The 27,750-nt window shown below is 22.1% G+C and overlaps 10 protein-coding genes across 10 annotated transcripts; 5 read left to right on the top strand and 5 right to left on the bottom strand.

Annotated features, from left to right (window-relative positions):
* Positions 1-163: 163 nt before the first annotated feature.
* PBANKA_1222200 (mitochondrial protein ookinete developmental defect) lies at positions 164-555 on the bottom strand (the record flags this gene model as incomplete). Its single annotated transcript, XM_034566289.1, has 2 exons — positions 164-307; positions 427-555. 2 exons carry the CDS (start codon positions 553-555, stop codon positions 164-166), a joined length of 273 nt encoding a protein of 90 aa, XP_034422900.1.
* A 1,413-nt stretch (positions 556-1,968) lies between these two features.
* Positions 1,969-3,921, bottom strand: PBANKA_1222100 (regulator of chromosome condensation, putative; the record flags this gene model as incomplete). Its single annotated transcript, XM_034566288.1, has 1 exon — positions 1,969-3,921. The coding sequence occupies one exon, from the start codon at positions 3,919-3,921 to the stop codon at positions 1,969-1,971; it is 1,953 nt and encodes a 650-aa protein (XP_034422899.1).
* A 2,664-nt stretch (positions 3,922-6,585) lies between these two features.
* Positions 6,586-8,769, top strand: PBANKA_1222000 (histone deacetylase complex subunit SAP18, putative; the record flags this gene model as incomplete). Its single annotated transcript, XM_034566287.1, has 1 exon — positions 6,586-8,769. One exon carries the CDS (start codon positions 6,586-6,588, stop codon positions 8,767-8,769), a length of 2,184 nt encoding a protein of 727 aa, XP_034422898.1.
* A 421-nt stretch (positions 8,770-9,190) lies between these two features.
* PBANKA_1221900 (conserved Plasmodium protein, unknown function) lies at positions 9,191-9,571 on the bottom strand (the record flags this gene model as incomplete). Its single annotated transcript, XM_034566284.1, has 1 exon — positions 9,191-9,571. One exon carries the CDS (start codon positions 9,569-9,571, stop codon positions 9,191-9,193), a length of 381 nt encoding a protein of 126 aa, XP_034422897.1.
* Positions 9,572-10,518: 947 nt separating this feature from the next.
* Positions 10,519-13,251, bottom strand: PBANKA_1221800 (conserved Plasmodium protein, unknown function; the record flags this gene model as incomplete). Its single annotated transcript, XM_034566283.1, has 1 exon — positions 10,519-13,251. One exon carries the CDS (start codon positions 13,249-13,251, stop codon positions 10,519-10,521), a length of 2,733 nt encoding a protein of 910 aa, XP_034422896.1.
* A 1,774-nt stretch (positions 13,252-15,025) lies between these two features.
* PBANKA_1221700 (conserved protein, unknown function) lies at positions 15,026-15,544 on the top strand (the record flags this gene model as incomplete). Its single annotated transcript, XM_034566282.1, has 1 exon — positions 15,026-15,544. One exon carries the CDS (start codon positions 15,026-15,028, stop codon positions 15,542-15,544), a length of 519 nt encoding a protein of 172 aa, XP_034422895.1.
* Positions 15,545-17,134: 1,590 nt separating this feature from the next.
* PBANKA_1221600 (cell division cycle ATPase, putative) lies at positions 17,135-20,503 on the top strand (the record flags this gene model as incomplete). Its single annotated transcript, XM_034566281.1, has 1 exon — positions 17,135-20,503. One exon carries the CDS (start codon positions 17,135-17,137, stop codon positions 20,501-20,503), a length of 3,369 nt encoding a protein of 1,122 aa, XP_034422894.1.
* A 1,059-nt stretch (positions 20,504-21,562) lies between these two features.
* Positions 21,563-22,663, bottom strand: PBANKA_1221500 (50S ribosomal protein L1, mitochondrial, putative; the record flags this gene model as incomplete). Its single annotated transcript, XM_034566280.1, has 1 exon — positions 21,563-22,663. One exon carries the CDS (start codon positions 22,661-22,663, stop codon positions 21,563-21,565), a length of 1,101 nt encoding a protein of 366 aa, XP_034422893.1.
* Positions 22,664-23,470: 807 nt separating this feature from the next.
* Positions 23,471-24,442, top strand: PBANKA_1221400 (protein transport protein USE1, putative; the record flags this gene model as incomplete). The annotated part of the gene is made up of 1 exon (XM_034566279.1): positions 23,471-24,442. One exon carries the CDS (start codon positions 23,471-23,473, stop codon positions 24,440-24,442), a length of 972 nt encoding a protein of 323 aa, XP_034422892.1.
* Positions 24,443-25,205: 763 nt separating this feature from the next.
* PBANKA_1221300 (conserved Plasmodium protein, unknown function) lies at positions 25,206-25,889 on the top strand (the record flags this gene model as incomplete). Its single annotated transcript, XM_034566278.1, has 1 exon — positions 25,206-25,889. One exon carries the CDS (start codon positions 25,206-25,208, stop codon positions 25,887-25,889), a length of 684 nt encoding a protein of 227 aa, XP_034422891.1.
* Between the last annotated feature and the right edge of the window lie 1,861 nt (positions 25,890-27,750).

Raw genomic sequence — 27,750 nt, 5'->3', positions numbered from 1 at the left:
CGTGTTATGTTTTTTCTCCTATTTTATAACACATTTTAGAAAATAAATGTGTCAAATAAGTTGGTTTATTTTCAACATGGTATATATATAAACCATCAAACAATATAATAAACTATGAACTAGTTACATATGCTTGATTTACTTCCATCATTTTGCCCATTTTTTATATCAGGGATACGGTATATATGTTTCGTTTTTTTTGTATTTCGATGTTGTCCTTTGTTAACTGTTTTCCTTTTAAAAAATTATTTATTGATTCATCACTGTTTTGTATTCGCACCCTCTTTCCACTTGTTAGTTGGCTTTTCTATAAAATAATTAAAATGAAAAAAAGAAATAAAAAAACAATTTTTATTATAAAGATATATCTACAATTGTGTGTAATAATTTATTTTTTTCTTAATTTTTAATATTTTTGTGCTTTACATTATATTGGTAATAAAAAAAAATGCTAATAACTACTAAGTTTTGCGGAATATAATAAGCAACTGCTCCTTTACAGCATTGAACCAACAATGAATTTTTGTTAAAGCTATAAAATGGTAATTTAAACATTTCTATAAACAGGTATTACTTAAAAAACAATAAATGCGTTTAGAGCATTTATCCTAAATAAGGAAATGATAAATATTCATATAATGAGAATACATAAATTATGTACATATGTGTCAATTTGTTTTGATAGTCATATTCCAAATTTCTCTCTGCTTATCTTTTTCTAATAATCATTTTGTTCAACTAAAATGAGTGAATAAATAAAAGTGTATTCATATATAATTTTGTTTTAAAAAATATAGTATTTTATAAAAAAAAAAAAAAGTCAGAAAAAATAGAAATATTTATTTCATGTTCATAAAAAAAATAGCTAACACGTATGTACCTATAAAGAGATACATAATATTTGGATATCTACAAAAAAATTATGGATTATTTATTTAATTTATTTTTCCTTTGCCTTTTATTTCTCAGTGTTCGTTATATATGAATGCACACCATGCTATAGTTGTATATCATTTTATTTTTTTCCATAAAAAAAAGTTGAAGAATTATAACTAAAATGATAATAATATTCTGACTGTTCATAAAAAAAAGAAAAAATATATTAATAAATGAAAACAAAGCAATATAACTAGCAACAGATGGGAAATAAAAATGAACAATAATAATGAAAATGAAATGGGAACTATGAAAACATTTATTATTTGTCTTTATCTACATTCCTTTTATTCTTTATTCAAATTGAGTACACATAAAATAAAGTTGTTATATCTTGAAGCAACTATATTCAAAGATATATTTTGAGAAATTTTTTTTTGAATTATTATGGCGAGGTGGCCAAAAAATAAAAAATAAATTTCATGAAGTTTGCAAAATTAGTATAATTAAAGAAAAGTTAAAAAAAAGGCACATAAGCATAATGATATGATCGTTTATATGATACATAACTCGTTATAACAAAAATCCCCAAACATGTAATATGTCAATATTGTATATCTTTCATTTTTTTTTTTAATAAGAATTTTGTTCAAATTAAATGCTTTTTAAATAGTTTATATATGTGTGCATGTATTTTTGTATGCTCATGTGCATGTAAATTTTGTTTTTTTTAATATACAAAAGGGAAAAGAATGAGTAATATAAAACAAATAAATGTGAATGATATATTGCTACGTCATTATATAAGATACGGAATAAAATAGTATGTGCATATATATATGTATGTGAAACGATTAAGCGCCAATCCTTTGTCAATTTTTTGAAATAAATTAACAATGATACAAAATAACAAAACATTGAAGAACGTTTAGTACGAAGGAAAATGATACGCCCGAATTGGGAAAGTGAATAATCTATATTAATCACTTCTTTGGCTTTCATTTAACTCACCCACATGCATGTATGGACGTGTGTGTATGCTGAAAGAAATGATTAGCTCCAATTCCTCGGTGTTTGGTATTTTTGTCTTCTTTATTTGGCAGAAGTGCGTGCCATCGATTTTCGCTTATTATTTTTTGCAGCTAAAGATTTTGATTCTTTTTTTTCATCAAATACTTGGTTTTGATTACTTTTTATATCAAAATCTGTTTTTCTTTTTTTTTTCGAAATTGATTCATTAACAATTTGATAAAATTGTCTATTTGCATTTTCTTTTAAAGATATATTTTCTTTACAAGATCGTCTTGGTTGTCTTCTTGTTGGATTTTCAATATTTAGATAAGATTTATTTTTTGCACTTCTTTTCTTTGCTGCATCATCATCTGTTGCAGTATCATATTGATTAATATTATTTTGTGAACTTTCATTTTTATTAATTTGAAATTCATCTTTTGATAATTTAGAATCTTTATTGTTTGATTTTGTTGAGCTAAAATAAAATGATCCCAAAAAACTTTTTTTTTTTATATCTTCAGTATCATCGGTACTTATTTTATTATCACATTCGGTCATAATAACATAATTTTTACCTGAACTGTTCAGAATTTGTTCCATTTTTTGTTTTTTCATATAAACATCTTCATGATATGATTCATCATGACCTCTTTTCAATGATACTTTTTCAGAAAATGTATGAGATGATATTAAAGCACAATGTGATGAGCCACCAGAAAAAGATGCAATGTTTATTTGATTTATTAATATATCTGAATTGTTCATATTATCTTTAAACATTTCTTTATTAAAATATTTTATAAAATTAATTTCAGAAGGATTATTTTGTTCTATAACAGCAATAGAAGTATTTTCATCAAATTCATTTCCTCCAGTTCCCCAACCAAATAGTTTATCATTTTCTGTTAAAACTAAGCAATGGTCTGTGCCACAAAATAATTTTTTAATAATATAATTATTATTTTTAAAAAAATTTAATTTTATTGGATTAAACGAGTCATCATGATATTCCATTCCTAATATTTCTTTATTTCCCCATATATATAAATCGTTATTTTTTAACAAACATACTGTAAAGCTTTGTCCACCACATAATTGTTTTATTTTTTTATTGGACAATTCATTTATTTTTTCAAATTTTTTAATTATATTATCTTTTAAATTAACACCACATGATCCATAAGCATTTCTACCAATGCCATATACATCTAAAGATTTTGATAATTGAATAAATGTATTATTACCTCCACAATATATATTTTTAAATTTATTTATGAATCCAAAATCTTTATAATGATAACAATTAGGGAATAAATATTTAATTCGATTTTTTTCCGATTCTTCTTGGGAATAATATGGATTACAAACTTGACAAGAATCACTATTCCCCATTGTAAAAATATGTTTTCGATTTTTTTCTAGACATATTAAATGATCTTCACCTGAAACGATGTTTATTATTTTACAGCAATTTGGTTCACTTTCGCCAATGTCACTTTCGTCAATGTCACTTTCGTCAATGTCACTTTCCTTGTCACTTTCGTTTTCGTTTTCGTTTTCTGGCAATTTGAATTTTATTTCGATAAATTCATCTGTTTTTGGTAAAACTTTATCATATTTCGAAAATGAAGGAATTCCTAAAACCCCAGAAGAATCTCTGAACCCACCTGCAATGTATACTTTTCCATTATATAATAAAACAGCAGTATGGTTATCCCCACATGTTATTTTTTTTATTTTTGAAGGAAATGAAAAATTTATTAGTGTAGGTGTGTGTTCAGGATCTTTTGTACTATTACTAAAAGTTTTTCTTCCTAATACACCCATATCATTACATCCAAATGAATATATTTTATCATCTTTTGTTTTTATAATTGTATGCATAGACCCACATACTACTTCTTCGATATTATATGGTAAATCACGAACTGCTGTTGGATTAATCTGTATATACTCATCACAATATTCTGGGGGAAGTTGTCCACATTCCCCTGATCCAAAAATAAATAATGTATTTTTAACATTTTTCATTTTTCTTACTATATATAAGTCTGTTATGTATAGAGTAGCGTATTTATTCTGTTAACTACAAAAAATAACATATATTACTGTCACAATTCATTAAATATATAGAAGTGCATATATTATGGGCAAGTATATTTTTCCTTTGAAAATATAATATATTTTTTCAGTTTTGAAAAGAGGAAAATATACCGTTATTTGGATGTTATTTATTTTTTACATTAAATATTTGATTGGGACTTCTATATTTTTTTCTCGTTTTTTTTGTATGCCCTTTCAATTCTTCAAACCGTTTTGTATTTTTATTTTTTATATTTACAAATAAAACATACACATAGCACAAGAATAGTACAAAAAAATAACATAAAACAAATAAAAGATAAAATAAATTGTCAATAAATAAATTTTATTTCTCTACATAACAAAGGTGTTTATTTACTTCCTTAAATAAAACTGTATGCACAGTCAGAATTTTGGCTTTATTTTGTTTATTATTATTTTATGTGTTTGTTTTGCGAATTTTACTGATTTGGGCCCATGTATATTATAAATAATTTTCTATAACAACTCGTGAATGTTTTACCAATTTCACTATATTTCACAAACATTTATATGTATATGCATGTATGTGTGAATAAATTTACGTGTAGAAATACAAACATAAGTTAAATATATGTGCTAGGAATAGAGCTGTGGAATGGCGATTTACCACTGTGTATAATATATATTTCCGTGATTGATTCTGAAAACCATCAAACTATGTTTAAAATGTATTAATAATATGTTTTTAAAAATAATGATTAATCTTAGAAAAACATGTTTTGTTTTTTTCAAAAATATATTAATTTAATTGGGTAATAATTAGTTATATGAATATAATAAATGGGGAAATGCATGAATAAATAAGGAAAAAAAAAAGTATACCAAAAAATTAATTATTTATATTAAAGAAGTGAAACAAATATAACTAAAATGTATAAATAGTAAAATTGGAAAAAACAAAGAAATATTTTGGAAAAAACGAAGCAATATTTTGGAAAAAAACGTACTATATTTTGGAAAAAAACGTACTATATTTTGGAAAAAAACGTACTATGTTTTGGAAAATTGTTTTAATATATTTTTATTAATTTTCTAATTCCATTTATGTGTTTATTCGTTTATTTTTATGGATAATCAATATAACCATATATTAGCTATATTTCCAAATAATATAATTTATCAATTTTTGCAAAAATAAATTAATATATATTTGGAATGGAAAAAATAAAACCCACTGTAGTTAACATAAACAATATATACATAATTAGTAATATATATATTTGCTTCGTTGGATATGTGTGTATTTTAACATAAAAAATAAAAGATATATAAAATTATATTGAATTAATTAAATTACCATTTGGAGAATACTAATAACATTTGTATAAATTTGAAACAAAAAAAATTGTTTTTCAATTAACAAATTTTATTGGGGTATGTTGTTAATTTTCTCCAAATTTTTGGAAAATAAGAAAATTAAATTTAAAAAAAACATAAAAAACGCAAAAAAACGATTTTTCCTTAATACACATTTATTTGTTTTTTTCCTTTTAAGTCATGTATTATTAAATTAAATTTCAACAACTCCACTAATATTATAGTTATTTCGTCACCACAATATATTTTATTTTGTTTGTTTTGTATATTATTTTTATTTTATTCTTTACTACTATTCAATTATGTTTAATTTAAGACCAATCCACTGTGAAATGCCAAATCAAAAAAATGTTGAAATAAAATGTTGGAAACAGTTTATTGTGTGTGTATTTTTCTGTAAACTAAAAAATGGAAAAAACGGACAGAAACTTTTCGCCATATTTGCTACAAATTCAGTTCTACGATTATATATAATTACATATTTTATGCATTCAATTTTAGTTTATAATATTCTCATTTTATTTCCTAATGTTCCACAATTTATTTTTAAAAAGGTCAAGTATTACCCAACATAATAAATATGCACAATATTCTAATACATTTCTGAAGGATCAACAAAGGTATCAGAAATGTGAATATTTAATTCTTTTTATTTCAAAGAAATGCCCAAATATGGATATGTAGAAGTTTAGAATAAGTTGGTTAGTTCGATTTTCAAATAATATTATTTTTTAGGATTAATCAAAATAATATTTCCATTCATTTTCATATTATATATTATTTTAAAAAATTATACCCTATTGTTATACAATAAGCTATCCAAAGTGTTTTAATTTTAATTTTATCAAAGGTGTAATTATTGGTATTATTTTTTTTATTCATTAATTGATTTTGTAATAATCACCATTTTTTATTTTTCTTAAATAAAAGCAGTCATTTTGTTTATTTCCTTTTTCATAGTTACTCAATATTTATAATTTTTTTTTCATATATATGCATATTGTATGCTGAATATATTTTCCCACATTTTTTCACCTCAATATTACTTTTAAACAATTGAATGGCAATAATTTGATATGCCTTATTATTAATATATTTTATGTATTTTTCTTTTCTCATTTTTACCGATTTTATAATATCAATCCTATATAGATATAGATATGTTGTGAATTAATTGGAAACATTAATAAGGTATTTATATATTATATCAAATATTTATTGTACTAGTAAATATATATTTTTTTTTTTTAACAAATGAATCCAAGTATTTCAAAAAGTGATTGCTTTAGTGATTCGTCCTTTTCTGAAAATAATAAAAATTTAAGTTACCAAAATAAACCGGAAAAAACAAAGAAAAAAAATAAAGGGCTTGAATATGAAAATGATAATAAAAATAATACAAACAAAATTCACGGATCAAAAGAATATGATGAAATACATTCGAATATAGATGATAATAAAAGGTTGAATAACACAAAAGCGCGAAGGAAAATAGTTCCAAGTTTATCACAGAATAACAGTAATTATGACAATAAAAAAATAAAATCCGATTTACATGATAGTTCTATCTCTATTTCATCATTTAGTGTAAATAGTAGTAAATATGAAGAAAATAAAAAAGGTAGCAAAAAAATAAAAGAGGACAAAAATATAACTAATAATAAAAAAAAAAATAGCAAAAAAAATTATGAAAATAAAGGAAAGAAAAAAAAATACAGAAATAGTTACAGTATTAGTGACGATTACAGAAGTAGTTATAGTATTAGTGACGATTACAGAAATAGTTATAGTATTAGTGAAGATTATATAAATAGTTTTAGTACTGATGTATCAAATTTGAAACGGAAAGGATATAATAAAAAGCACAAAAAAACATTATCTATTAGTAGTAATAGTTATATACGTTATGATAATAAGAGAAAACAAAATAACAAAAGTAAAGATGAATATACAAAGAAAATTGACAAAAAAACTGGCAAAAAAAAAGACAAAAAAAAAGACAAAAAAACTGACAAAAAAAAAGACAAAAAAACCGACAAAAAAATAAATGATTATGACAAATTAAGTAGCATTAGTTTGTCAAGCTTTTATAGTGATAAGCAAAGTGATTATAATAAATATAAAACAAATTCAAAAAGTAAATCGAAGAAAAAGGATAAAAATAAGAGCCATTATACCAATGCTGAAAAAAACACCAAACTTGAAAAGCGCGAAAAACACACAGACAAAGACAAACATTATGATTTACGAAAGAAATATAGTGATTCGTATACAACCAGTATAGAATCCCTTAAATCTATCAACTTTGAAAAAAAAAAAAAAAAATCCGAGAAAAAATATGAGAAAAAAAAATACAGAAAGGATGGATATAGTTCAAAAGAAAGGCAGTTTTCTACTTCTGAAGACAATACAAAAAATGGAGATCGAAAATATCATGATCGATATTTTCGAAATAGAGAATTGTATAAATATAAGAAATATGAGAAGAAAATAAAATATGGGGAAAGAGAAAAATATGAAAACAAATCCAGAAATTATAATAAAAATTTAATAAAAAAATATGGAAAAAGAAAATATAGTACAAGTAGATCTTTATCATATAGTAATAGATATTCAATAGAATCTAAAAATTATAAAAGAAAAAGACAATCATTTAGTAGCGATAAATTAGGAAGACCGGATGTTTCAGAATATTATAGTACACGAGATGGTATAAAAAAAATTCGAAAAAAAAAAAATCCAAATAATATGAATATAATAACATCGAGTCATAGTTTTAGTGATTACAGTATAAATTATAGATTAAAAAGAAATGTTTCACAAGAAATAACTTGGAAAAAAAATAAAAACATTCATAGGCAAAATGATAATATATCAATAAAATATCAAGATAGAAAAAAAAATTATGAACGTGTTCATAATTATAATAATACAAATTTTGAAATGCTAGGTGTGCAACTTCGTCGTAATAAAAATTATAACGAACATGAAGGTAAAATATTTGGAATAACGAAATATGATAATAATAATAATAATAATATTTCTAGTAGAAGTATTGATATTATTGGAATAATAAATCGTGAAAAAACTTGTCCATTTCTTTTACGATTATTTTATAAAACAAATGTAGAATATATTAGTGTTGACGATATTGACCTGAATATGTCAGGTACAAATAATAACGAATTACAAATATATGCATGGATAGATATAACAATGCGAGAAATTGTTACTCTTGTTAAAGATTTTTATGAAGAAGGAAGAAAAAGAAATGCCCAATGGATTTTTAATGGATATTCTTTTGAAAAAAAAAAAATTAATTTCCTTTCAAAAGTTCATAGCATTAAACATAATTACAAGGAGGATAACAAAACTTTACTTTCTCTTAATTATGAAATAGGAGATATAATATTATTATCAATTATGTTTGACAAATAAATGTCGTGATATAAATATATTCCTTTATCCCTTTGTAATTGTTTTTTCATATTTCCATTTTTTTCTTTGTTTTTCTTTTTCTTGTTTATACTTTTGTGTGTGATATCTCTCATTACGCATATTACGTGAAAAAAAATAATTTACTCAAAATTATTTTCCCATTTTATTTTACATTTTATCCATTTGCGCTTTGTGCGTCTTTTTTTTTAATCCTGTTTTTTGTTTTTATGTAGTTTAACAAATTATATTTTTATTTAAAAAGTCAAACATAAAAAATATGCACAAATTTATCAAAGTATGGTGAAATATGAAAAAAAAAATCACTACTAAACAATGTACATAAAAAAACATTTATCAAGTTATAATAGCTAGCTAAATGTACCCTTAAACAAGGAATTATGTTTATATTTGTCTAAATAACTTAAACAAAATTAAAGTTTGGATGTTTTGCATATAAAGGGAGCCATGGATTTACTAATGCTTCCTTGAGATTAAAGCATTCATTATTTGAATTTTTTGAAAATTTATGAAAAGTTTTTTTTTTTTTCATAAATATTTTATTGTTATAGTTATTATTGTTATTATTTCTATAATTATACTCGTTCGTATTCACCATTTTAGGGTAATTCATATTGGGGAAATACCCTGGTTTTTTATCAAAAGGATGTTGGGGAATATAGGGAGAATGATCATGTAAATTTAGGGGGGGTGGAGGCACTTGGGAATTTAAGTTTATCGAGTTTGTGATATGCCCATACATATTAAAATATCTTTTTTTTTCGTTAAAGTTGTTGGAACTCATTATGGTCACCTTTTTTTATAAGTATAAATAAATTCTCATATATTTACTATATCAACAATATATATATTATGTTAAATAAATGATTACTTTTAGGCTAAAATAAAATAAATTATGATTAGGTATAATCTTAGGAAATGGAAAACAAGGCATATAAAACATGTTTCACAATAGAGTTTATACCTTAAAAAATAATTCATGGATTTTTATGAATAATTAAATTTTGTTAGAATTATAATATTAGGGAAATCATTCACCCCAATAATATATATACCATTATTTTTAGCATTAATATATATTTTGTTTTTTTTGTGTTTATTTTTAAAAAAAATATTTTTTATAAATACAGCAATTTTATGCAAGGATAAATTAGTTACTTCCTTGTTTAGCTATTTAATTTAAAAACGTAAGGATTGATAAATCCAAAAAAAAAAAAAAAAAGCTTATTTAAACAAATTGTTTATTATATATAAATAATAAAAAGCTATGTTTAAAAGAAAACTTTATAATGGGATATAAACAAAATTTTAGCAATAAAACTTTTGAAAAAATAATAATAACAAATCTACATGTTAACATTTGTAATGTCAATTATTTTATGAACTGAAAACAATAAATATATAACCAAGGAAACTTATTATACATAAAGCATATTTTTTAAATGCTTTATTTTTACACATTTTAAGTGTTATGCAAAAAAAATATTATCATTAGCGCCTTTTTTTTTGTCAAATTCCATGCATGTAATGTTTCTTTCTTTTTATAATATACTCACGAGTTATTTTTTTCCACTTTTGGAAAATATAACATTTTATGGAAAGCAAAATAATTTAAAAAAAAACGTTTATTTTAGATAGTCATATTGTCGAAATATCAATGATTGATATTCGATAGCATATCCAATTATTTAATTTACTTATTTGGTTTATTTTTTTTTATATTTTTGGGAACTACATTTTACTAAGAAGAATCTGTTTTACCTGATCATGCTCAGGTAAAATCGCTTGAAGAAGTTCAGTGTGAATGTGTTTTTTTGGAAATTTTTGAAATAAATTAATCGGAATGTAAGAAATAATATTTTGAAGAAGGATAATAGCATCATCCTTATTTTTCGATCCATATTTTGATTGCTGTATTATAAGAGATAAGCTGGCAACTATGCATATTAAGGTATTTTCATTAATTGAATGAAGCAATAAAAAATTTTTAAAATTTGCCTGAACATAGTCAGAATTATTATTGTCATGACTAGTAATAGTATAACTATTTTTTGAATTTTCATTATTGTTAATGTCGTTGTAACTTGATGTTTCGGGTAATGTTTCTGAATATTCATGGGATTCTTTCATAAATAAATATATTCTATTTATTATTGCTAATTTGAGATTACTTAATTGGTCATTTAGTTTAATTTTAAGATTTTTCATTATATTTTGTAATAAAAAAACACATGAACGTAAAGGTACAATTTTTGCTTGAACAAAAAATGTTAAAAAGTCAGAATATTTTTGAATAAGTTTATTTTCTTCATTAAGTATTGGAGATATAGCAAAAGATAGCTTATTAAAATGATGGCCATTAATTTGAGCCTTTTCATTATCTAATATATCTATTATATTTTTATATATATCAAAAATATAATTATCATATGTTTTGAAATATAAATTCGAAAGGCACATTAATAAGCTTAGCAAACTGTTAGCATCTTCATTTACATTATTGTTTATAATTAATTTATTTATGCATTCATAAATTTCTTTTATTTTTTTATGATTTTTACTTATATTAAAATAACTTATATTAAGTAATACATCGCTTACATATTTTATATTTCTGGTTTCTGAATAATTATAACCATTTTTGTTATTATAATTGAAAACGTGATGATGAGGTTCTTTATATTTGTTCAAATATATACTATTTGATGATATATACATATACTCTGTATTCATATTTATATCATAGGATTTTTCTAGATTTTCTATTATTGTATTTTCTTTCATTATAGTTTTGAATTCACTTGTGTTTATTTCATTTTGTTCATATATTTTGCTATTTAGCAATTTCTTTGGTTGTGTGCAGACTTCTTTATTTATGTAGTTTCTAATATATTGAGAAGACATTGAAAAAAGAAGATTCATATTATTTTTTAGAATTGCTAAATTAGAAAATTGTTTCATGTTTTCTATAAATGCATATATACCATAAGTAACAGCATTCAGTTCATGTATATCCATTTTATATATTTTCTCATTAATAATATTTAACAACAAATTTGTACCTACATCTTCTTGCTCAATAGTTTGAAAATTAGATTTGTTTGATTTTTTTTCATTAATTTCTTCCTCGTTTTCTAAATTTATTTCATTTTCTGTTTTTATTTTATTATACACGTTTTCACCTGACTTGTTCATATTATTATTCGAATAAATATTTTTTTTTTCAAATTTTAAACTATGACATTTTCGAAAAAAACGAACTATATATTTTGAATCGAATAACAAAATATTCTTTACAAATATTTCACAAATATGTGTAAAAAGAGATGAGTCTTTAAGATCTAGCCATTTGTATATACTAACTGCTTCTAAAACATACTTTCCATTTATTTCATTTATTTTATTTAAAAATATTAATTTCCATTTTTGTTTCAATGACAAAAGTTTTTCCTGATTAACTACAAAGTTACCATATCTAGCTAGTGAATCTCCTTTTTCAAAATTGATTAGTTTTTCACATAATGAAGAGGCTGGTATTATATTAGAATCATTTTTTATTGTTATAGGATCCGAAAGATGGTTTTCATTTTTGCTCATAATTTTTTGTATATCCTTTTCTACACTTATATATATGGGTAAATTTTGAAAAAACTGTTCCATAGTAGCATTTAGCAATTTGTTTTGTAAATATGAATGTAAATTAATTTGAAGTTTATGATCATAATATATTTTGTTAATTTTAAAATGATTTTTAATTTTAACGAGGCTGTTGCATATATCATGAATAGATGATAAATTAAAAGAATCTAAATTTTTTGACAAAATAATTTTCATTATATATATAATAACTTCATGAGGATATTGAACAGTAGTATAAGAACAACATTTTAAAAATTTAATAAGTTGCAAATTATTAAGCTTAGTTATGTTATTACATATATGTGAATATAAATTTGAGATATCTTCGCCATTAATGGGAATATGAGAGTATGCCGCTTTATGTTTATCAAATATTTTTCCTAACACATCAATTATATCTTTAATGGTTAGTTGACTATATATTTTTGTTAATTGTATAAGTATAGAGACATATATATTTTTATTTTCATGAAAATTATATTTTAACACAAAATTTACAAACTCTTTGTCATTAAGTAAATATACATTGAAATAATAAAAATCCTCTATTTTTAACAATTCTTTTTTTTCATTTTTATTTATAATATTATTTGGAAAATAATCACATATTTGTTTGAAATCCGATTTATCTTGAGTATAATCATTTTCGTTATTATTAATGTATTTAATATTAGACAAAAAAAAAGTGCCAATATTTTTGTACGCTCTATGATTGCTGCTTAAAATTGTGAAGGGTTGCTTCCCTGTTTCTTTTCTTATATATAAACAAATATTTTTTAGTTTTAAAAACCTCAAAACAGCAATTCTGGAATTTATATTTTCCATTTTAAAAATATAAGTAATTAATAAAATATATAATATTGCATATCCTTCTTTTAAAATTGTTCATAACAAAAAACAGAAAAAATAATATTCACAAAAAGTGTCTGTTCTTTGATACAACATTATATTTAATATTTCAGAGAGTTAAAATATGAGAGATAAAAAAGAAGACATATATCAATGCCTTTTAAAAACTAAAAAAAATAACAATGTTGTATCGGTTTTATATGCATCATATATAAATAAGAAACAATTTTTTATAAAAGATATCTGCATTTTTTTTTAATTTATATGATATATAACAGGATCCATATATGTATATAACATTCCTACATTATGTGATGAAATGTGTTTGCTTTGTTTTTTTCATTTTTTATTTTTTTTGGATGTAGAGAAAAATTGTTAGAAAGTTAAACAAAAGATAAGAAAATAAATCTATAATATGATTCCTACCATACATTTATATGGGTAGGGTATATAAAATGGCTAAAAGCATAAATAATTTTTTAATAAATTTTATAAAATATTTTTTGAATATATATATAAATAGTATGCATATATTTATTATAAGCATAACAAAAAGGCTCATTTAAAATAATTTAATAAAACCTCCAAAAAAAAATAAATGCATATTCTGTACATGTAATAAAAAAAATAAAATAAAACCCATAGATTATTATATAGTACATATATCGGTTTTAAAAATAAAAATTGTACAAAAAAAATAATTTTTTCTTAGATTATATATGCCGAGATTTTGGTATTGTTTATTACTTCATCCTTTATTGATTGAATACTTTCATTTAGTTGCCTTTTATTAATTTTATATTTACTATTATATTATTATTATTGCTTTATTTTTATTTATATTTTGAAATTATTAAAATATTAAATTAATTTATATGTTTTATTAATCGCTTGAATGATCGATCTTTGATTTACCGCTTTTTAAAAGCTTGCCAAAAGTTTTGTTTTACCCAATTCGATGCTTTATCATATAAATAAATTTTGTATGAATAAATTATTTTGAACTTATTTTAAGGATAATAATAAATCTATAGTCATTATATTATGATATATTCATAATTTATAAATCGAATTCAATATCGATTTTATTATTTTTGATAAATTATTCAAAATTTTATTTATTCTACAAAATATGTCACAAAAGATTAGCTGCATATTTATACATACATATATATACTTTTTTTCATTAATGGTTATTTATGAATAGAACAGAAGAAAGTGGCAATTTTTTGAAAATATTATTAACTGTACATGCTTTTATTTCATATTTTAAAATTTATGTTTTATATTTTATGTTATTATTTGAACTAAGATTTTGGGATATTTGAGTTTAGATGGCCATAACTATTTACATGGTTTATGTAGTTTATATAATTTTTGCAAAACTCGCAAAATTAATATTAAATTTGTTTGTTTTTTTGTTTGATTATAATATTCTTCGTTTATATATATTTTTAATTCTCCATTTAAATAGTAAGTGTATATTATTTGTGAGTTTCATTTTATTCTTGTCCATCCTGTGAACAAATATATGTACATTTAGTTATATTACCTAATATACATAAATATAATACTTACGAAAACATATGTTTTATTTTTTTACATAAAAATTAGAATTTAACTACATATATATATTTTTTTTTTTTTGATTATTTATTTTTATTTATATATAATTAATTCGTAAACCATCAATCCCAATACAATATCATGCTATAATTTATTTTTTGTTTTGTAAAAATTATAAAAGAATATGGTGAATATTCATAATGATAATACAACAACATGCCGATCAGAAAGGGGATTTATTAGTGATTCAGATTCCGTTAAATTAAGAAAACAAAACCCCAAGAAATATGTTAGTTACGAATGTGAGCATATTCTTTTTTCGTCATCATTTCAATTAATAATACCAATTTTATTTTCTTTATACTGTAAATTGTATTATATGTCTATATTCGACATATTTTTATTTATTACATCCTTTTTACATTGGAGAAACCCAGAATTAGGATTAAGAAGAGACAATGATATGTTAATGGTGCTTCTTAATTCCATAGCAAAAGGCTTTTTTGCTTTTTCTACAAATTCGATGTGTGCATTTATTTTTTTATTCGGTGTGATAACTATAGTATCATTATATTGGATTGGACAAAAATTTAACTATAATGCATATAGCACTTTATGCCACCTTTCATTACATAGTGTAGGAACATTTTCAACAATAACTCTTTATTATTTTTCTAAAGAATTGAGTATTGATAAAATATAGCAAATTATTTAGTATATCAAAAAATTTTATATACTTGTATTTACAGCTAGCCAAAATTATCCAACTTTATATTTAAAATTTTTTTTTTTTTTTGTCATAAAAAAAAGAGATGTACTTATATATTAGTACACAAGAGAATTCAAGAATTTATAATAGTTTCAAGAAAATCAATAAAATTGTTATTTTCATTTCAGTATATAATTAATATATACTCGAAGTTGTATTATATTTCTCTATTTATTTATTTTTTTATTTATTTTTTTTGATGGCCCATACATATTACACACATTAATAAATATGCAATGAATAGTGGCAAAATAAAAAAAGCTATAGTATAACATTCACAAAAATATAACCCTATATATATATGCACATGTTTTGGGAATATTTTAAGAGCCAATATAAAATGATACAATTTGGAAAAAGCATTAATTATATTTATTAAATTTTTATTTTCTCATTTATTTGTTTAGGTGCGTAATTGTCATATACATATGTATATGACTTATATTTTTCAAATTATACAATTATTTTTTTATTTTTGTAAAAGATATTTTATCAAATAATTAGTATTGATACTTATGTTGTAGTTAACACATACACGTATGAATATTATACATATTTTCCTTTTTTTTTTTCATCATATTTTTAACTTGTTTTACGTCTGTATATATAGTATATTATTCAGTTATAATTTTTTTTAACGATTCTATTTTATTAAAAATATTCTTCATTTTTCCAAAAAGTTTCCATATAAAAATGTAAATCCAAAAATATGAAGTAAATTGGGAAAACATAAAATAGTATAAATACTTGAACAGTCATAATATAAGAACGTTTTCGTATTATATTTTTTTTAACGTCATTTATTTTAATCTAACCAAATATAGGAATATAACAATTTTTATTTTTCATTATATTATCCATATATATATATATATATATATATATATATATATATTTGTAAATTGCTAAAATAGTTCTATAATATAATAATCATATTCTTCATAATTATCAATAGGTGTGGCCATATAAATAATATACATATGCATATACCATTAATAAGAAAATATGCATTTTTAATATTTTTTTTTGTTTTTTTATACAATTTTTTTTATTAAATGTGAAATTATTTTGCAAGCCGATGTTAATTTTTTTTTTCCCAATTTTTATGAATACACCCATATAAACACAAATATTTTTGTATAAGTATAAATATATATGCTCAATGATTTAATGCCCGATTTATATAAATTATTTCGCTTATTCATACATATACATACATATATATATAATAATATACGCTTATAGAAATGTATCACATGGTGTTTATTTTGTTTATTTGTTAACTTGTTTTATTTTAATTTTTATTTTGAATAAAGGAAAGATTAAATTCATGCATTTGTAATATGAAATCAGTTTAATTTTTTATTTAGTGATTAAGGAATGGATTGGTAAATGAACAAATATATAATAAAAAGTTTCTATACACACTCTTATTTGAAAGGTAGTTATATATATAAAGGGAATAAAACAAAATTAAAAGTGATAAATAAAGATATATAAATTGAGGAAAATGAAAATACAAGAATGAAAGGAAAAAAAATGTGTTATTCTTTATTTTTTTTTAAAGAACATATAAAGCGATATACTTTAATAATATTTGTTATTTTTATTGTAAAATGCTCAAATCAAATTAAACTAACACAAAATGGGAATATAATAACAGCAACGTATAGTAATGGAAAGGGGAATAAATATTTATTTTGGGGAAATAATGATCCCATAAATATATTTGGTAAAACTATTAAACGTCGAAATCCATTCGCCTCTATTGGGGCAATGTTTAGTGAAAAAATGTCCAATAAAAATAAAAAAAATAAAAATGAAATGTTTGGGAAATTCGCAATTGTAGAGACATATAATGAAACCAACAAAAAATACATTGGTAATGAATATGATACAAAAGAATATGATATTACAAATAAAGATCTTAAATTAAAGAATTGTGATAAACTGAAATTTATTAATGATGAAAATATAAAATATGAAAAAAAACAAAATCAAAAAGTTATAAAAACATTAAAAAAGGAAGTAAATCTTATTGATGAAAGAGATATAAGTGATTCAATTTTTTTAAATAATAAAATTGATGAAACAATGTCAAAAAAAGAAAATAATTCCAGAAGCATTATAAATAATTTTTTTCACAATTTATGGGGAAACAATAATACTTCCAAATCTCGGGACTACAACAAAGGGAATGAAAATGATAAAAATGAAAATGACAAAAATGAAAATGACAAAAATGAAAATGACAAAAATGAAAATGACAAAAATGAAAATGACAAAAATGAAAATGACAAAAATGAAAATGACAAAAATGAAAAGGGGTCAAGTTTTGAAGGGTCTGATAATGAAACTAATTTTCTTTTGAAAGCTTTAAACTCAGGAAAGTTTCCAAACTACTGTCTTGTTGAAAATATCGATGAAAATGCAGATAATTTTGATATATATATGAGTAAAGAAAAAATGAAAGAATTAAATATTAATGATGGGTTTACAGTTTTATTAAAAGGGAAAAAAAAGAAAGAAATGGTAGCTATAGTTAGAGAAGATAATAGATTAAACAAGTATTCAGTATCTATATCATTTTCAATAAAACGGAATCTAAGATTAATGCATAATGATATAATAAAAATATATCCATTATCAAATATAAAAAATATAAAAAATGTAATACTAAGTCCTTTTAATGATACAGTAAATAATATAACGAAACAAGAAATTGAAAAAGAGATTCTAAATACATATTTAAAGAATAGTTATAAACCATTAAGTGTTGATAATACTATTTATATTAACTATAAAAATAAAAGAATAGAATTAAAAGTATTAAAATTAATAACAGATGATGGACAAAGTGAACAACATGGTTGTTTAACAAATACATCTCATATAAATTTATCTGAAACATTTTTAAATAGAGAAGATTATGAAGAAAATACTGATGATATAAATTATGAGGATTTAGGAGGTATGAAAAAACAATTAAATAAAATTAGAGAACTTATTGAATTACCTCTAAAATATCCAGAAATATTTATGAGCATTGGAATTTCAGCACCAAAAGGTGTACTGATGCATGGAATCCCTGGAACTGGAAAAACATCTATAGCTAAAGCAATTGCAAATGAAAGTAATGCATATTGTTATATTATTAATGGACCAGAAATAATGTCTAAACATATAGGAGAGTCTGAACAAAAATTAAGAAAAATTTTCAAAAAAGCAAGTGAAAAAACACCATGTATTATATTTATTGATGAAATTGATTCTATTGCTAATAAAAGAAATAAAAGTAGCAATGAATTAGAAAAAAGAGTAGTTTCACAATTATTAACATTAATGGATGGACTTAAAAAAAATAATAATGTTCTTGTACTTGCTGCAACAAATAGACCAAACTCTTTAGATCCCGCATTGAGAAGGTTTGGACGATTTGATAGAGAAATAGAAATTCCAGTACCTGATGAACAAGGTAGATATGAAATATTATTAACTAAAACTAAAAAAATGAAACTAGATCCAGATGTTAATTTGAGAAAAATTGCAAAAGAATGCCATGGATATGTCGGGGCAGATCTTGCCCAACTCTGTTTTGAAGCCGCTATTCAGTGCATAAAGGAACATATTCATTTTCTAGACCTTGAAGAAGAAGATTTTATTGAATTTATGAAACTCAGTGTAGATGGTAATACTGATGAAAATAATGATAATCATAAATCAGAAGATACATATCGAAGTTCTAATTTTGAAGGGGGTGTAAAAAGCCTAAAAAATGTTTTTAAATTAGGAAATAAAAATCGTACTGAACAAGCTAGCCAAAATGACAAAATAAATATGAACAAATCAGGTGATAAATTCGATCAAAAAACAAAAAAAATTCCATCATATATATTAAACAAATTAACAATAAAAGCAAAACATTTTCAACATGCTCTTAATATATGTAATCCAAGCTCATTAAGAGAAAGGCAAGTACAAATACCAACTGTAACTTGGGATGATATTGGAGGAATGCAATATGTAAAAGAACAATTAAAGGAAACAATTTTATACCCATTGGAATATAAACATTTATATAATAAATTTAATTCAAATTATAATAAAGGAATTTTATTATATGGTCCACCAGGATGTGGTAAAACATTATTAGCAAAAGCTATAGCTAATGAATGTAATGCAAATTTTATATCTGTAAAAGGCCCGGAATTATTAACAATGTGGTTTGGTGAATCTGAAGCAAATGTAAGGGACTTATTTGATAAAGCTCGAGCTGCATCTCCATGTATTATTTTTTTTGATGAAATAGATTCTTTAGCAAAAGAAAGGAATAGTAATAATAATAATGATGCTAGTGATCGAGTTATCAATCAAATATTAACTGAAATTGATGGTATTAATGAAAAAAAAACAATTTTTATTATTGCGGCTACAAATAGACCCGATATATTAGATAAAGCACTAACAAGACCGGGTCGTTTAGATAAATTAATTTATATATCTTTACCCGATTTTAAAAGTAGATGTAGTATATTTAAAGCAATATTAAAAAATACTCCTCTCAATAAAGATGTTGATATAAATGATATGGCAAAAAGAACAGAGGGTTTTTCAGGTGCTGATATTACAAACTTATGTCAAAGTGCAGTTAATGAAGCAATTAAAGAAACAATATATCTAATAAACTTAAAAAAAGGAAAATCCAATAAAAATGATAAAAAAAAAAAATCTCGAGGAGGACAAAATTATTTAGAAAACTATGATCCTGTTCCAACACTCTCAAAAAAACATTTTGATGTAGCATTTAAAAATGCACGAATTTCAATACAGCCTGAAGATGTTCTTAAATATGAAAAATTTAAAGAAAAACTTTCTTTGAAATCGTCTAACTAATTTATGATACATAATCAAAATTAATATTTTTTCAACATCATGATGTTTTCATGATTTTCCATTTAAATTACAGAAAATTTTATTCAAGTAAAAAAATATTGAGAGCAGAATTATGCCATTTTATTTTTTGTTTTCTATTAATTACCAAAAATATATGAACATTAATGTATATCAAATATAATTTTCAATATTATGGACACAAACAAGCATACTCATGGCTTTACTCGATTTGCAATATATCTCTAATATTTATCAATTAAAGTTGTCTTATTTTTTTTTTTGTTGTTTTATGTCAATTTTTTCAAAAAAAATAAAGGAGTGTGTATGTTCCACTCAGAATAGAAACGCTATGCATTATAATTTTTCAGAAAACTAGCATTTGCTCCTACGATATATTTTTTCCATTTTTCCCATTTTTCATTTGTTTAGAATTGATTTATTTTGGAAAAATTCCCCTTTGATATTTAACTGCAGAATATATGGGGGAAATAATAATGAGATTGTGTACACTTTTTAATTCGCTATATACGAATAAATGTGTATGGTTTTCAAATTAATAAATCTATTCACAAGTTTGAGAAGTCTATCAATATTTGATATATCGCATATTGAAATAATTAATATTTCTTAAGACAAAAACGTACAGGACATTTTTAATCTTCAGATAAGGAGATCACAATAATAATAAACAAATGAAATAGTGTTAAAATTTTATCCATATATTATAAGATGACTTTTCCACATCTTTGGTCAGGGTTTATTCCCATGGCTTGTTATATTTTCGATTTTATAAAAATTGTGAATTATTTTATCTTTTCACTATTTTGCATATTCGTGTCTTGCCAATTTTTCAAACGTAACAAATGCTATAATACCCTCATTTGTTTTATAACTTATTAATTAAAATATGTTTTTAATCAAACTCTTGTGTGAGTCCCCAGCTAGCCATGTTTTACCAGCATGTGTCTAGTTATTTACAAAAAAAATAACAAAATAAAGAATAAAAATAAAGAATAAACAAAGCAAAGTGGAAATGTGTGTATGGAATTTACATGTCTACTAATTGACATAGCCGTCTGAATGAGTATAGAGTAAATTTGGTTTCAAAAAAAATTTTGGAAGACCAGTAAGAGTTAAGTATCCACCAAGTATAAACGAATCGGAGCTATCATCGGGATTATTGATAAGGATATTATTTGCTTGGTTGTAATATTTATTGGATTTATTTATTTTTTTTGTAGTAGGTGGCCAAACAAATGTAGATTTATTTTCTTTATCAGTATGTGAGGAATGTATATTATTTTTGACAATTTCTGAAACAAAAGATTTAATATTATCAAGTATATGTAGGAAAGACATATCTGTAGAAGCTATTTTAACATTTATATGAGCTAATGAATTTTTATCAATTTTATTTAAATTATAAATATTTTTATATAATTCAAATGTGTTAGGATCTATTTGTTCACTACGATATTCAATAGTATTTCCACTTTTTATTTTTATAATAGTCTCTTTTAAATTATCAACAAGAGTATTTGATTTAACATTAGGCATTAATTTTTTTGGCCCTAATATTTTAGCTATTGGCAATATTTTATTTATATTTTTAAAATTTGTTATGCATATATCAAAATCTAGCCATCCGTTTTTTATTTTACTAATATAATCTAAGCCCACATAATCTGCTCCATATTTTTTTAAGTTTTCATTATCTTCCTCGATTAATACTAAAATTTTTTTTTTTTTATCAACACTATGTGCTAAGTTACACATCCCTCTTAGAGATTCTCTTTTTATATCAATTTTTATTATTAAATTAAAATCAATTGGTTTTTCTTTATTAACTTTTATTTCTCCAAAATGTGTGTCAAAGCTAAGTAATAGTTTTAAACTTTTCATTGGTGATATAGGTGGCATTAAATTTTGGCAAAACATCGAGTTTTCATTTTGTTTATGTTGCTCTTCTTCATTTTTATTTTCGTTGTTAATATTTTCTCCTGTATTAAAATTTTTTTTTTTTTCTTTTTTTTCATCATAAAATGGTATATATTTTCTTTCTCTTTTTTCAACAAAAAATATATCCTTTGCACATTCTTTTCTTATATTTATTTGGGTATATTTGAATAAATTTTTGCAAAAAAAAGTATTTCTTTTCATTTTATTAAATATTCTAACATTCCCATCGAGCTATATATATCCTTTGGCTAACTTTTTATGCGATTAAAAAAAAAAAAAAAAAAAATTATCTAGCTATTATACAGGGATAATACTAAACAACATGAACATGAGTGTGTGCGTGGAAAGCCAACCCATAATATTGAAGGATGTGTGCAGAAATATAACTAATTTCCATAAATGTTGGAGTGGCTATAAGAAAGAGATAAGGATGAGGAATTTGTTTAAAATTGGTAAATAAAAAAATATAATAAATTGATTGGAAAGTTAGTAATATAAGAATAGGGGTATACAAAAAAAGGGGGAAAATGAGATACTATGAATTAAGCATACTGAATGTTTTTGTATAATTTAAAAAAATATGGTAAAAAATATGTACAAAATAAAAAAAAACAGTTTCCACATTTGAAAAATCCATTTTTTTATAATTCGTATTATATAATACACTAATATATTTTAGGGCTCGTATTTTGTTTCGTCGTTTCCGCATTGCCAAATTAAAATAGCGTTTTTCTCGCAAAACAAAAAGGGAGCAAATCGAATTATATTATACATAAATTTTTGGATAAATTAAATTTCATTATTCTTTTTATTTCAATACGCTAAAGTATAAAAAATAAATAAAACATATTTATGTTTGAAAGGTATGTTTTTTTGTGTGAATTTTTGTTCTTAGTTTTTCAAAAAAGGAAAATTTTATTAATGGATGGATCATTTCCCTCATTTGTCCACCCTCTAATCATCATGTTTACGTTTTTATTTGTAAAAATAATTAACCAAAAATAAATAATGATTGAGTTTGATGAATTATTTGAATTACTAAAAGAAATTGAAATAAGTTGTGATAATTTTAATGAAGAAAATAAAGAAAAAGAAAAAATTATTTTATTCCTAAATGATCTAAATTCTTACATTAATGATATATCTCATTCTTTGAAAGTCAAAACAAATAAAACATATAAAATATCAGAGATAGATATATTAAAAAAAATTATTTCAAAAAAAGAAAGACTTGAAAATGTGTTAAAAAATTGTAATACTGAAAAAAAACATATTTTGTTTAAAAAAATTAATAATATTGGTTGGGAAGTTAAGCATGATGGCGCCTCTTTGAGTAATCAATCCCTTATTAATCAGAATGCCATTTTAGAAAGAAATTTAAATATAAATGAAAAAGATATGAACATAAATCATGATAAAGAAAATAAACAATCAGAAAGTATTTTATTTTCAGAAAAAAGAGGGATCCAAAAAAAGGAAATTTCCAATGATAAACAAAATAACATATTATCACATAATGATAAAGTCAATAATAATAATTCCAATTTAAAAAAATTTGACGATTGTGAATTAATTAAAGATAATCTCATAAAAGAATGGGGAAATCAAATAGATGAATATGATAATTTAAAATATGAGTTTACATATGAATATAAAAAAATAGAATTTCAAAAAAAGTTAGATAAAAGAAAGAATGTAAACGCATTTAAAGATGATAATATTGATGACGAATTATGTTTACTTGCTCAAGAAATGAAAGAAAATGTTTTAGCATACAGACAAATATTAGTAGATGACAACAAAACATTGGAAGTATCTGCAACTAAACAAGCAAATAATATAGATTCAATTCTTAATGTAAATAAAAAAACAAAAAAAATGGGAAGTAACCATAGTATTTCTTTTTTCTTATCTTTAATCATAATTGGTGTTTCAATTTTACTTTTTATTTTCACATTTTTTGTAATAATCCTTCTATAGATATAAGTAAACAAAAATATATCACCATTTTTCAGAGGAACAAACGAATATGACTATTTACAACTAATCTATATCCAGTAAAAATGATCCCAATTTTAAATAGCTCATTTTTTGATAAATAATATACATATAGTAAGAAATAAAAGGGAAAAAAAATGACAAGGTGAAAAAAACCAATGTTAATTATAAAATTTTCATTTTTTGGCAAATAATATATATTATATAAATATTTCCTTGTGGCGCTACAATGCAAAATAATGTATTAGTTGCAAAAAAAAAAAAAAAAAAAAAAATTAATAATATTCCCACAAAAATTATGAAATTATATTTTCATAATTTTTTCTTATAAATAAATGAAAAAAAATAGTATATGTAAATTGGGATAAAACTGGTAATGATTTATGTATATATATTTAGTAGATATATTTTTCCAAGTTAATACTTCGGATATGGTACAGTAATTTATTTTCTTTCATAAAATTGTGGAAATTTTTTATTTAAAAAAAAACACAAGGGATTAGAAATATAATAAATACCAAGAAAGGAATTGAATTTTTTTTTTTAAATTTTGCGTTACTATAGCGTGAAAGTAGTATAAATATATCATATTATACAAAAATGTATGGATATATATTTTCTCAAAAAATAAAATAATTTAATTATCAAAGTAATATACATATTTGAGAAATAATACAGTTAATCATTTGTTTTTTTTCATAACCCCCTTATAAATAAAAAACAGCTACTAATCTAAACAACACAAATGGATGAAATAAATTTAGCTTCCAAAGAACTAAACGCGCAGGAAAAGATTGACAAATCAATGGATAATATGAATAATACAGACAATATTCATTATATAGATAACGTTGATCAGAATAGTGAACGTGAAAAGTTAAATACAAATGACGAAAACGTGGATGCACTCCATTGTGTGGGAAACACAAAAGAAGAAAAAAAAGTTAAGAAAAAAAAAATTGACAAGAATTCAAAAAAAACTGATAAAAATGTAAAAAAAACTGACAAAAAGAAAAAAAAACTAAAAAAAGAAAAAAAAACATTGACGAAAAAAATTGACAAACAAAAAAAAGAGAGTTCCAAATATGATTCTGATGAAGAACTATATAATAACGATAATTTTTTTATGGATAGTAGATTACAAAAAAATAAGAAAAGTGACAAAAATAAAAAAGTAAAGGGCAAAAAAGGAGGTGTTGCAATTAATGAAATAAATAAAAAAAGCAAAAAAAATAAGTCGAAAAAACATGATTGCTTAGTTAGAAATATGTTATTGAACGAATATGATGAAGGTTATGAAAAACAACTACAAATATATGCAACATATGGACTAAAAAAATATATTAATTTTTTAAAAAATTATCAAGACACGTTAAAGGAAGATATAAAAAATAATCCCCAAAAAAAGTCAAAACATTTGTATGTTTGAAAATCAAAACATTACATTTATAAAAAAAAATTATTTTTTCATTGTACATATTAATAAGTTATTTTTTTTTGTTCTAACTTGGTTCAAATGCCAATTTTATATATTTTTGTATGCTCCTTTTATTTATACAATATTAGTCATATATTTTGCCATTCAATTGTATATTTCCTTTCCTTTCCTTTTTTTTTTTATAACTCAATTTGTTTTTAGTAAAACATAATATATATAATTGTAAAATAAAAAATATTTATAAACAATATTAATTTTAAAATAAAGAAGAAATTAAATATATATTATGCAGTTTATTCTTTGCAAGTATATAAACGTTTGTCTTTATGTTTGAATTTTTATACATGTAATTATATAGAACGACAACACATACATATCTATACATGTTGCATATGATTTAACGGAATATATTATTCAGTTTTAAGAACAAAGGAAATACTATTTATGGTAAATATAGATAATAAATGTATTTGTTTTTGTTTTTTTTAATTTCATATTAAAAAGGATACTAATTTTATTCGTTATATTTTTTTTTCATGAGGTGAATCAAATAATCACACACACTTAATAAAAAATTTGTTTATTTTATAAAATTAATTATTTTTAGGAAATAATAATTTTTTGATATTTATAAATATATAATAACTTAATTTTTATGACATATTTTAGTCCTTTATTTTTACTTTTATAAATATATTTTATATATAATAATATAACTAATATATTTTACTTAAATATTTCAGGCATAATTTTAGTAACATATTATGTATATATAATTTTGTAGGCACAACCCCTTTAAGCTCGAATATAAAGACATTTTTTTGAAAATAAAATATTAAAGAATAATAAAAATGTTATAAAAAAATAATAAAACTGTAATACTTAAAAAAATGAGTTTATTTACTTTTATAAATTATATAAAAAATGAATTATATAAATAGTCATTTTTTTTTAAATAAATGGCTATTTACAGATATATTTATATTTTCCCATGATATTCAAATTTTTTATTTAAAAAAATTAACTGCAAAATAAAAAATAAAACTAATATACATAATAAAAATGTAATATATATATATAATATCTATATATAGCCTGTTTTATTGTTTATTTATAATCATTTCATGGAATTTTTCAAAGGCGCCATAATATAATAAAATATATGTATTATTATAGTTGCATATGTATATAGGAATAATTGGGATTATTTTTATATAAGGATAACAGTAGTTAAACTTCCTGATTTTTTATCATTCTCCCAAGTTGAAAAAATAGCAAAGCGGGTAATATTGTAGCGCCGCTATTATATATAAAATAATGCATATAACGTTATACATCAATACTATTTTATAATATAAATCATTTTATAATATATATATATTTATATATATACCATTTTAATATAAGGGTTATACAATTTTTTGCATAGCAATTTCCCTACATATTGGCAGCGAGTAATCAGTCAGGTGGTTGGCAATAATACCGAACAGAGGGGATGCTAAAATTAAAATTAAAAATAAAATTAAAAATATAGTATATATGTACATGTATAATGCAATATATATATATATATATGCTTATGTTTATATTATATTTACTATACGACTACTATCATTTTTAAGTTGCTTTGGATATTTTATGCATATAAAACATTTCCATTCATAAAAAAAATATTATTATTCTTTAAATATACAAAAAAAAATTAATACAATTTTTTAGTAAAATTAATAAAAAAATATATGATATATTTAACTATTTTGCATAAAATAATTACTTTTATTTAAATAATAATATATTATTTGGGCTTTTTGAAAAATATTAATATAATAATATTTTAGTAAAATTTATTCTC

This window comes from Plasmodium berghei (assembly GCF_900002375.2).
Source record: "Plasmodium berghei ANKA genome assembly, chromosome: 12".
NCBI classification, from domain to species: Eukaryota; Apicomplexa; class Aconoidasida; order Haemosporida; family Plasmodiidae; genus Plasmodium; species Plasmodium berghei.
This window is presented reverse-complemented; position numbering and strand designations above follow the sequence as displayed.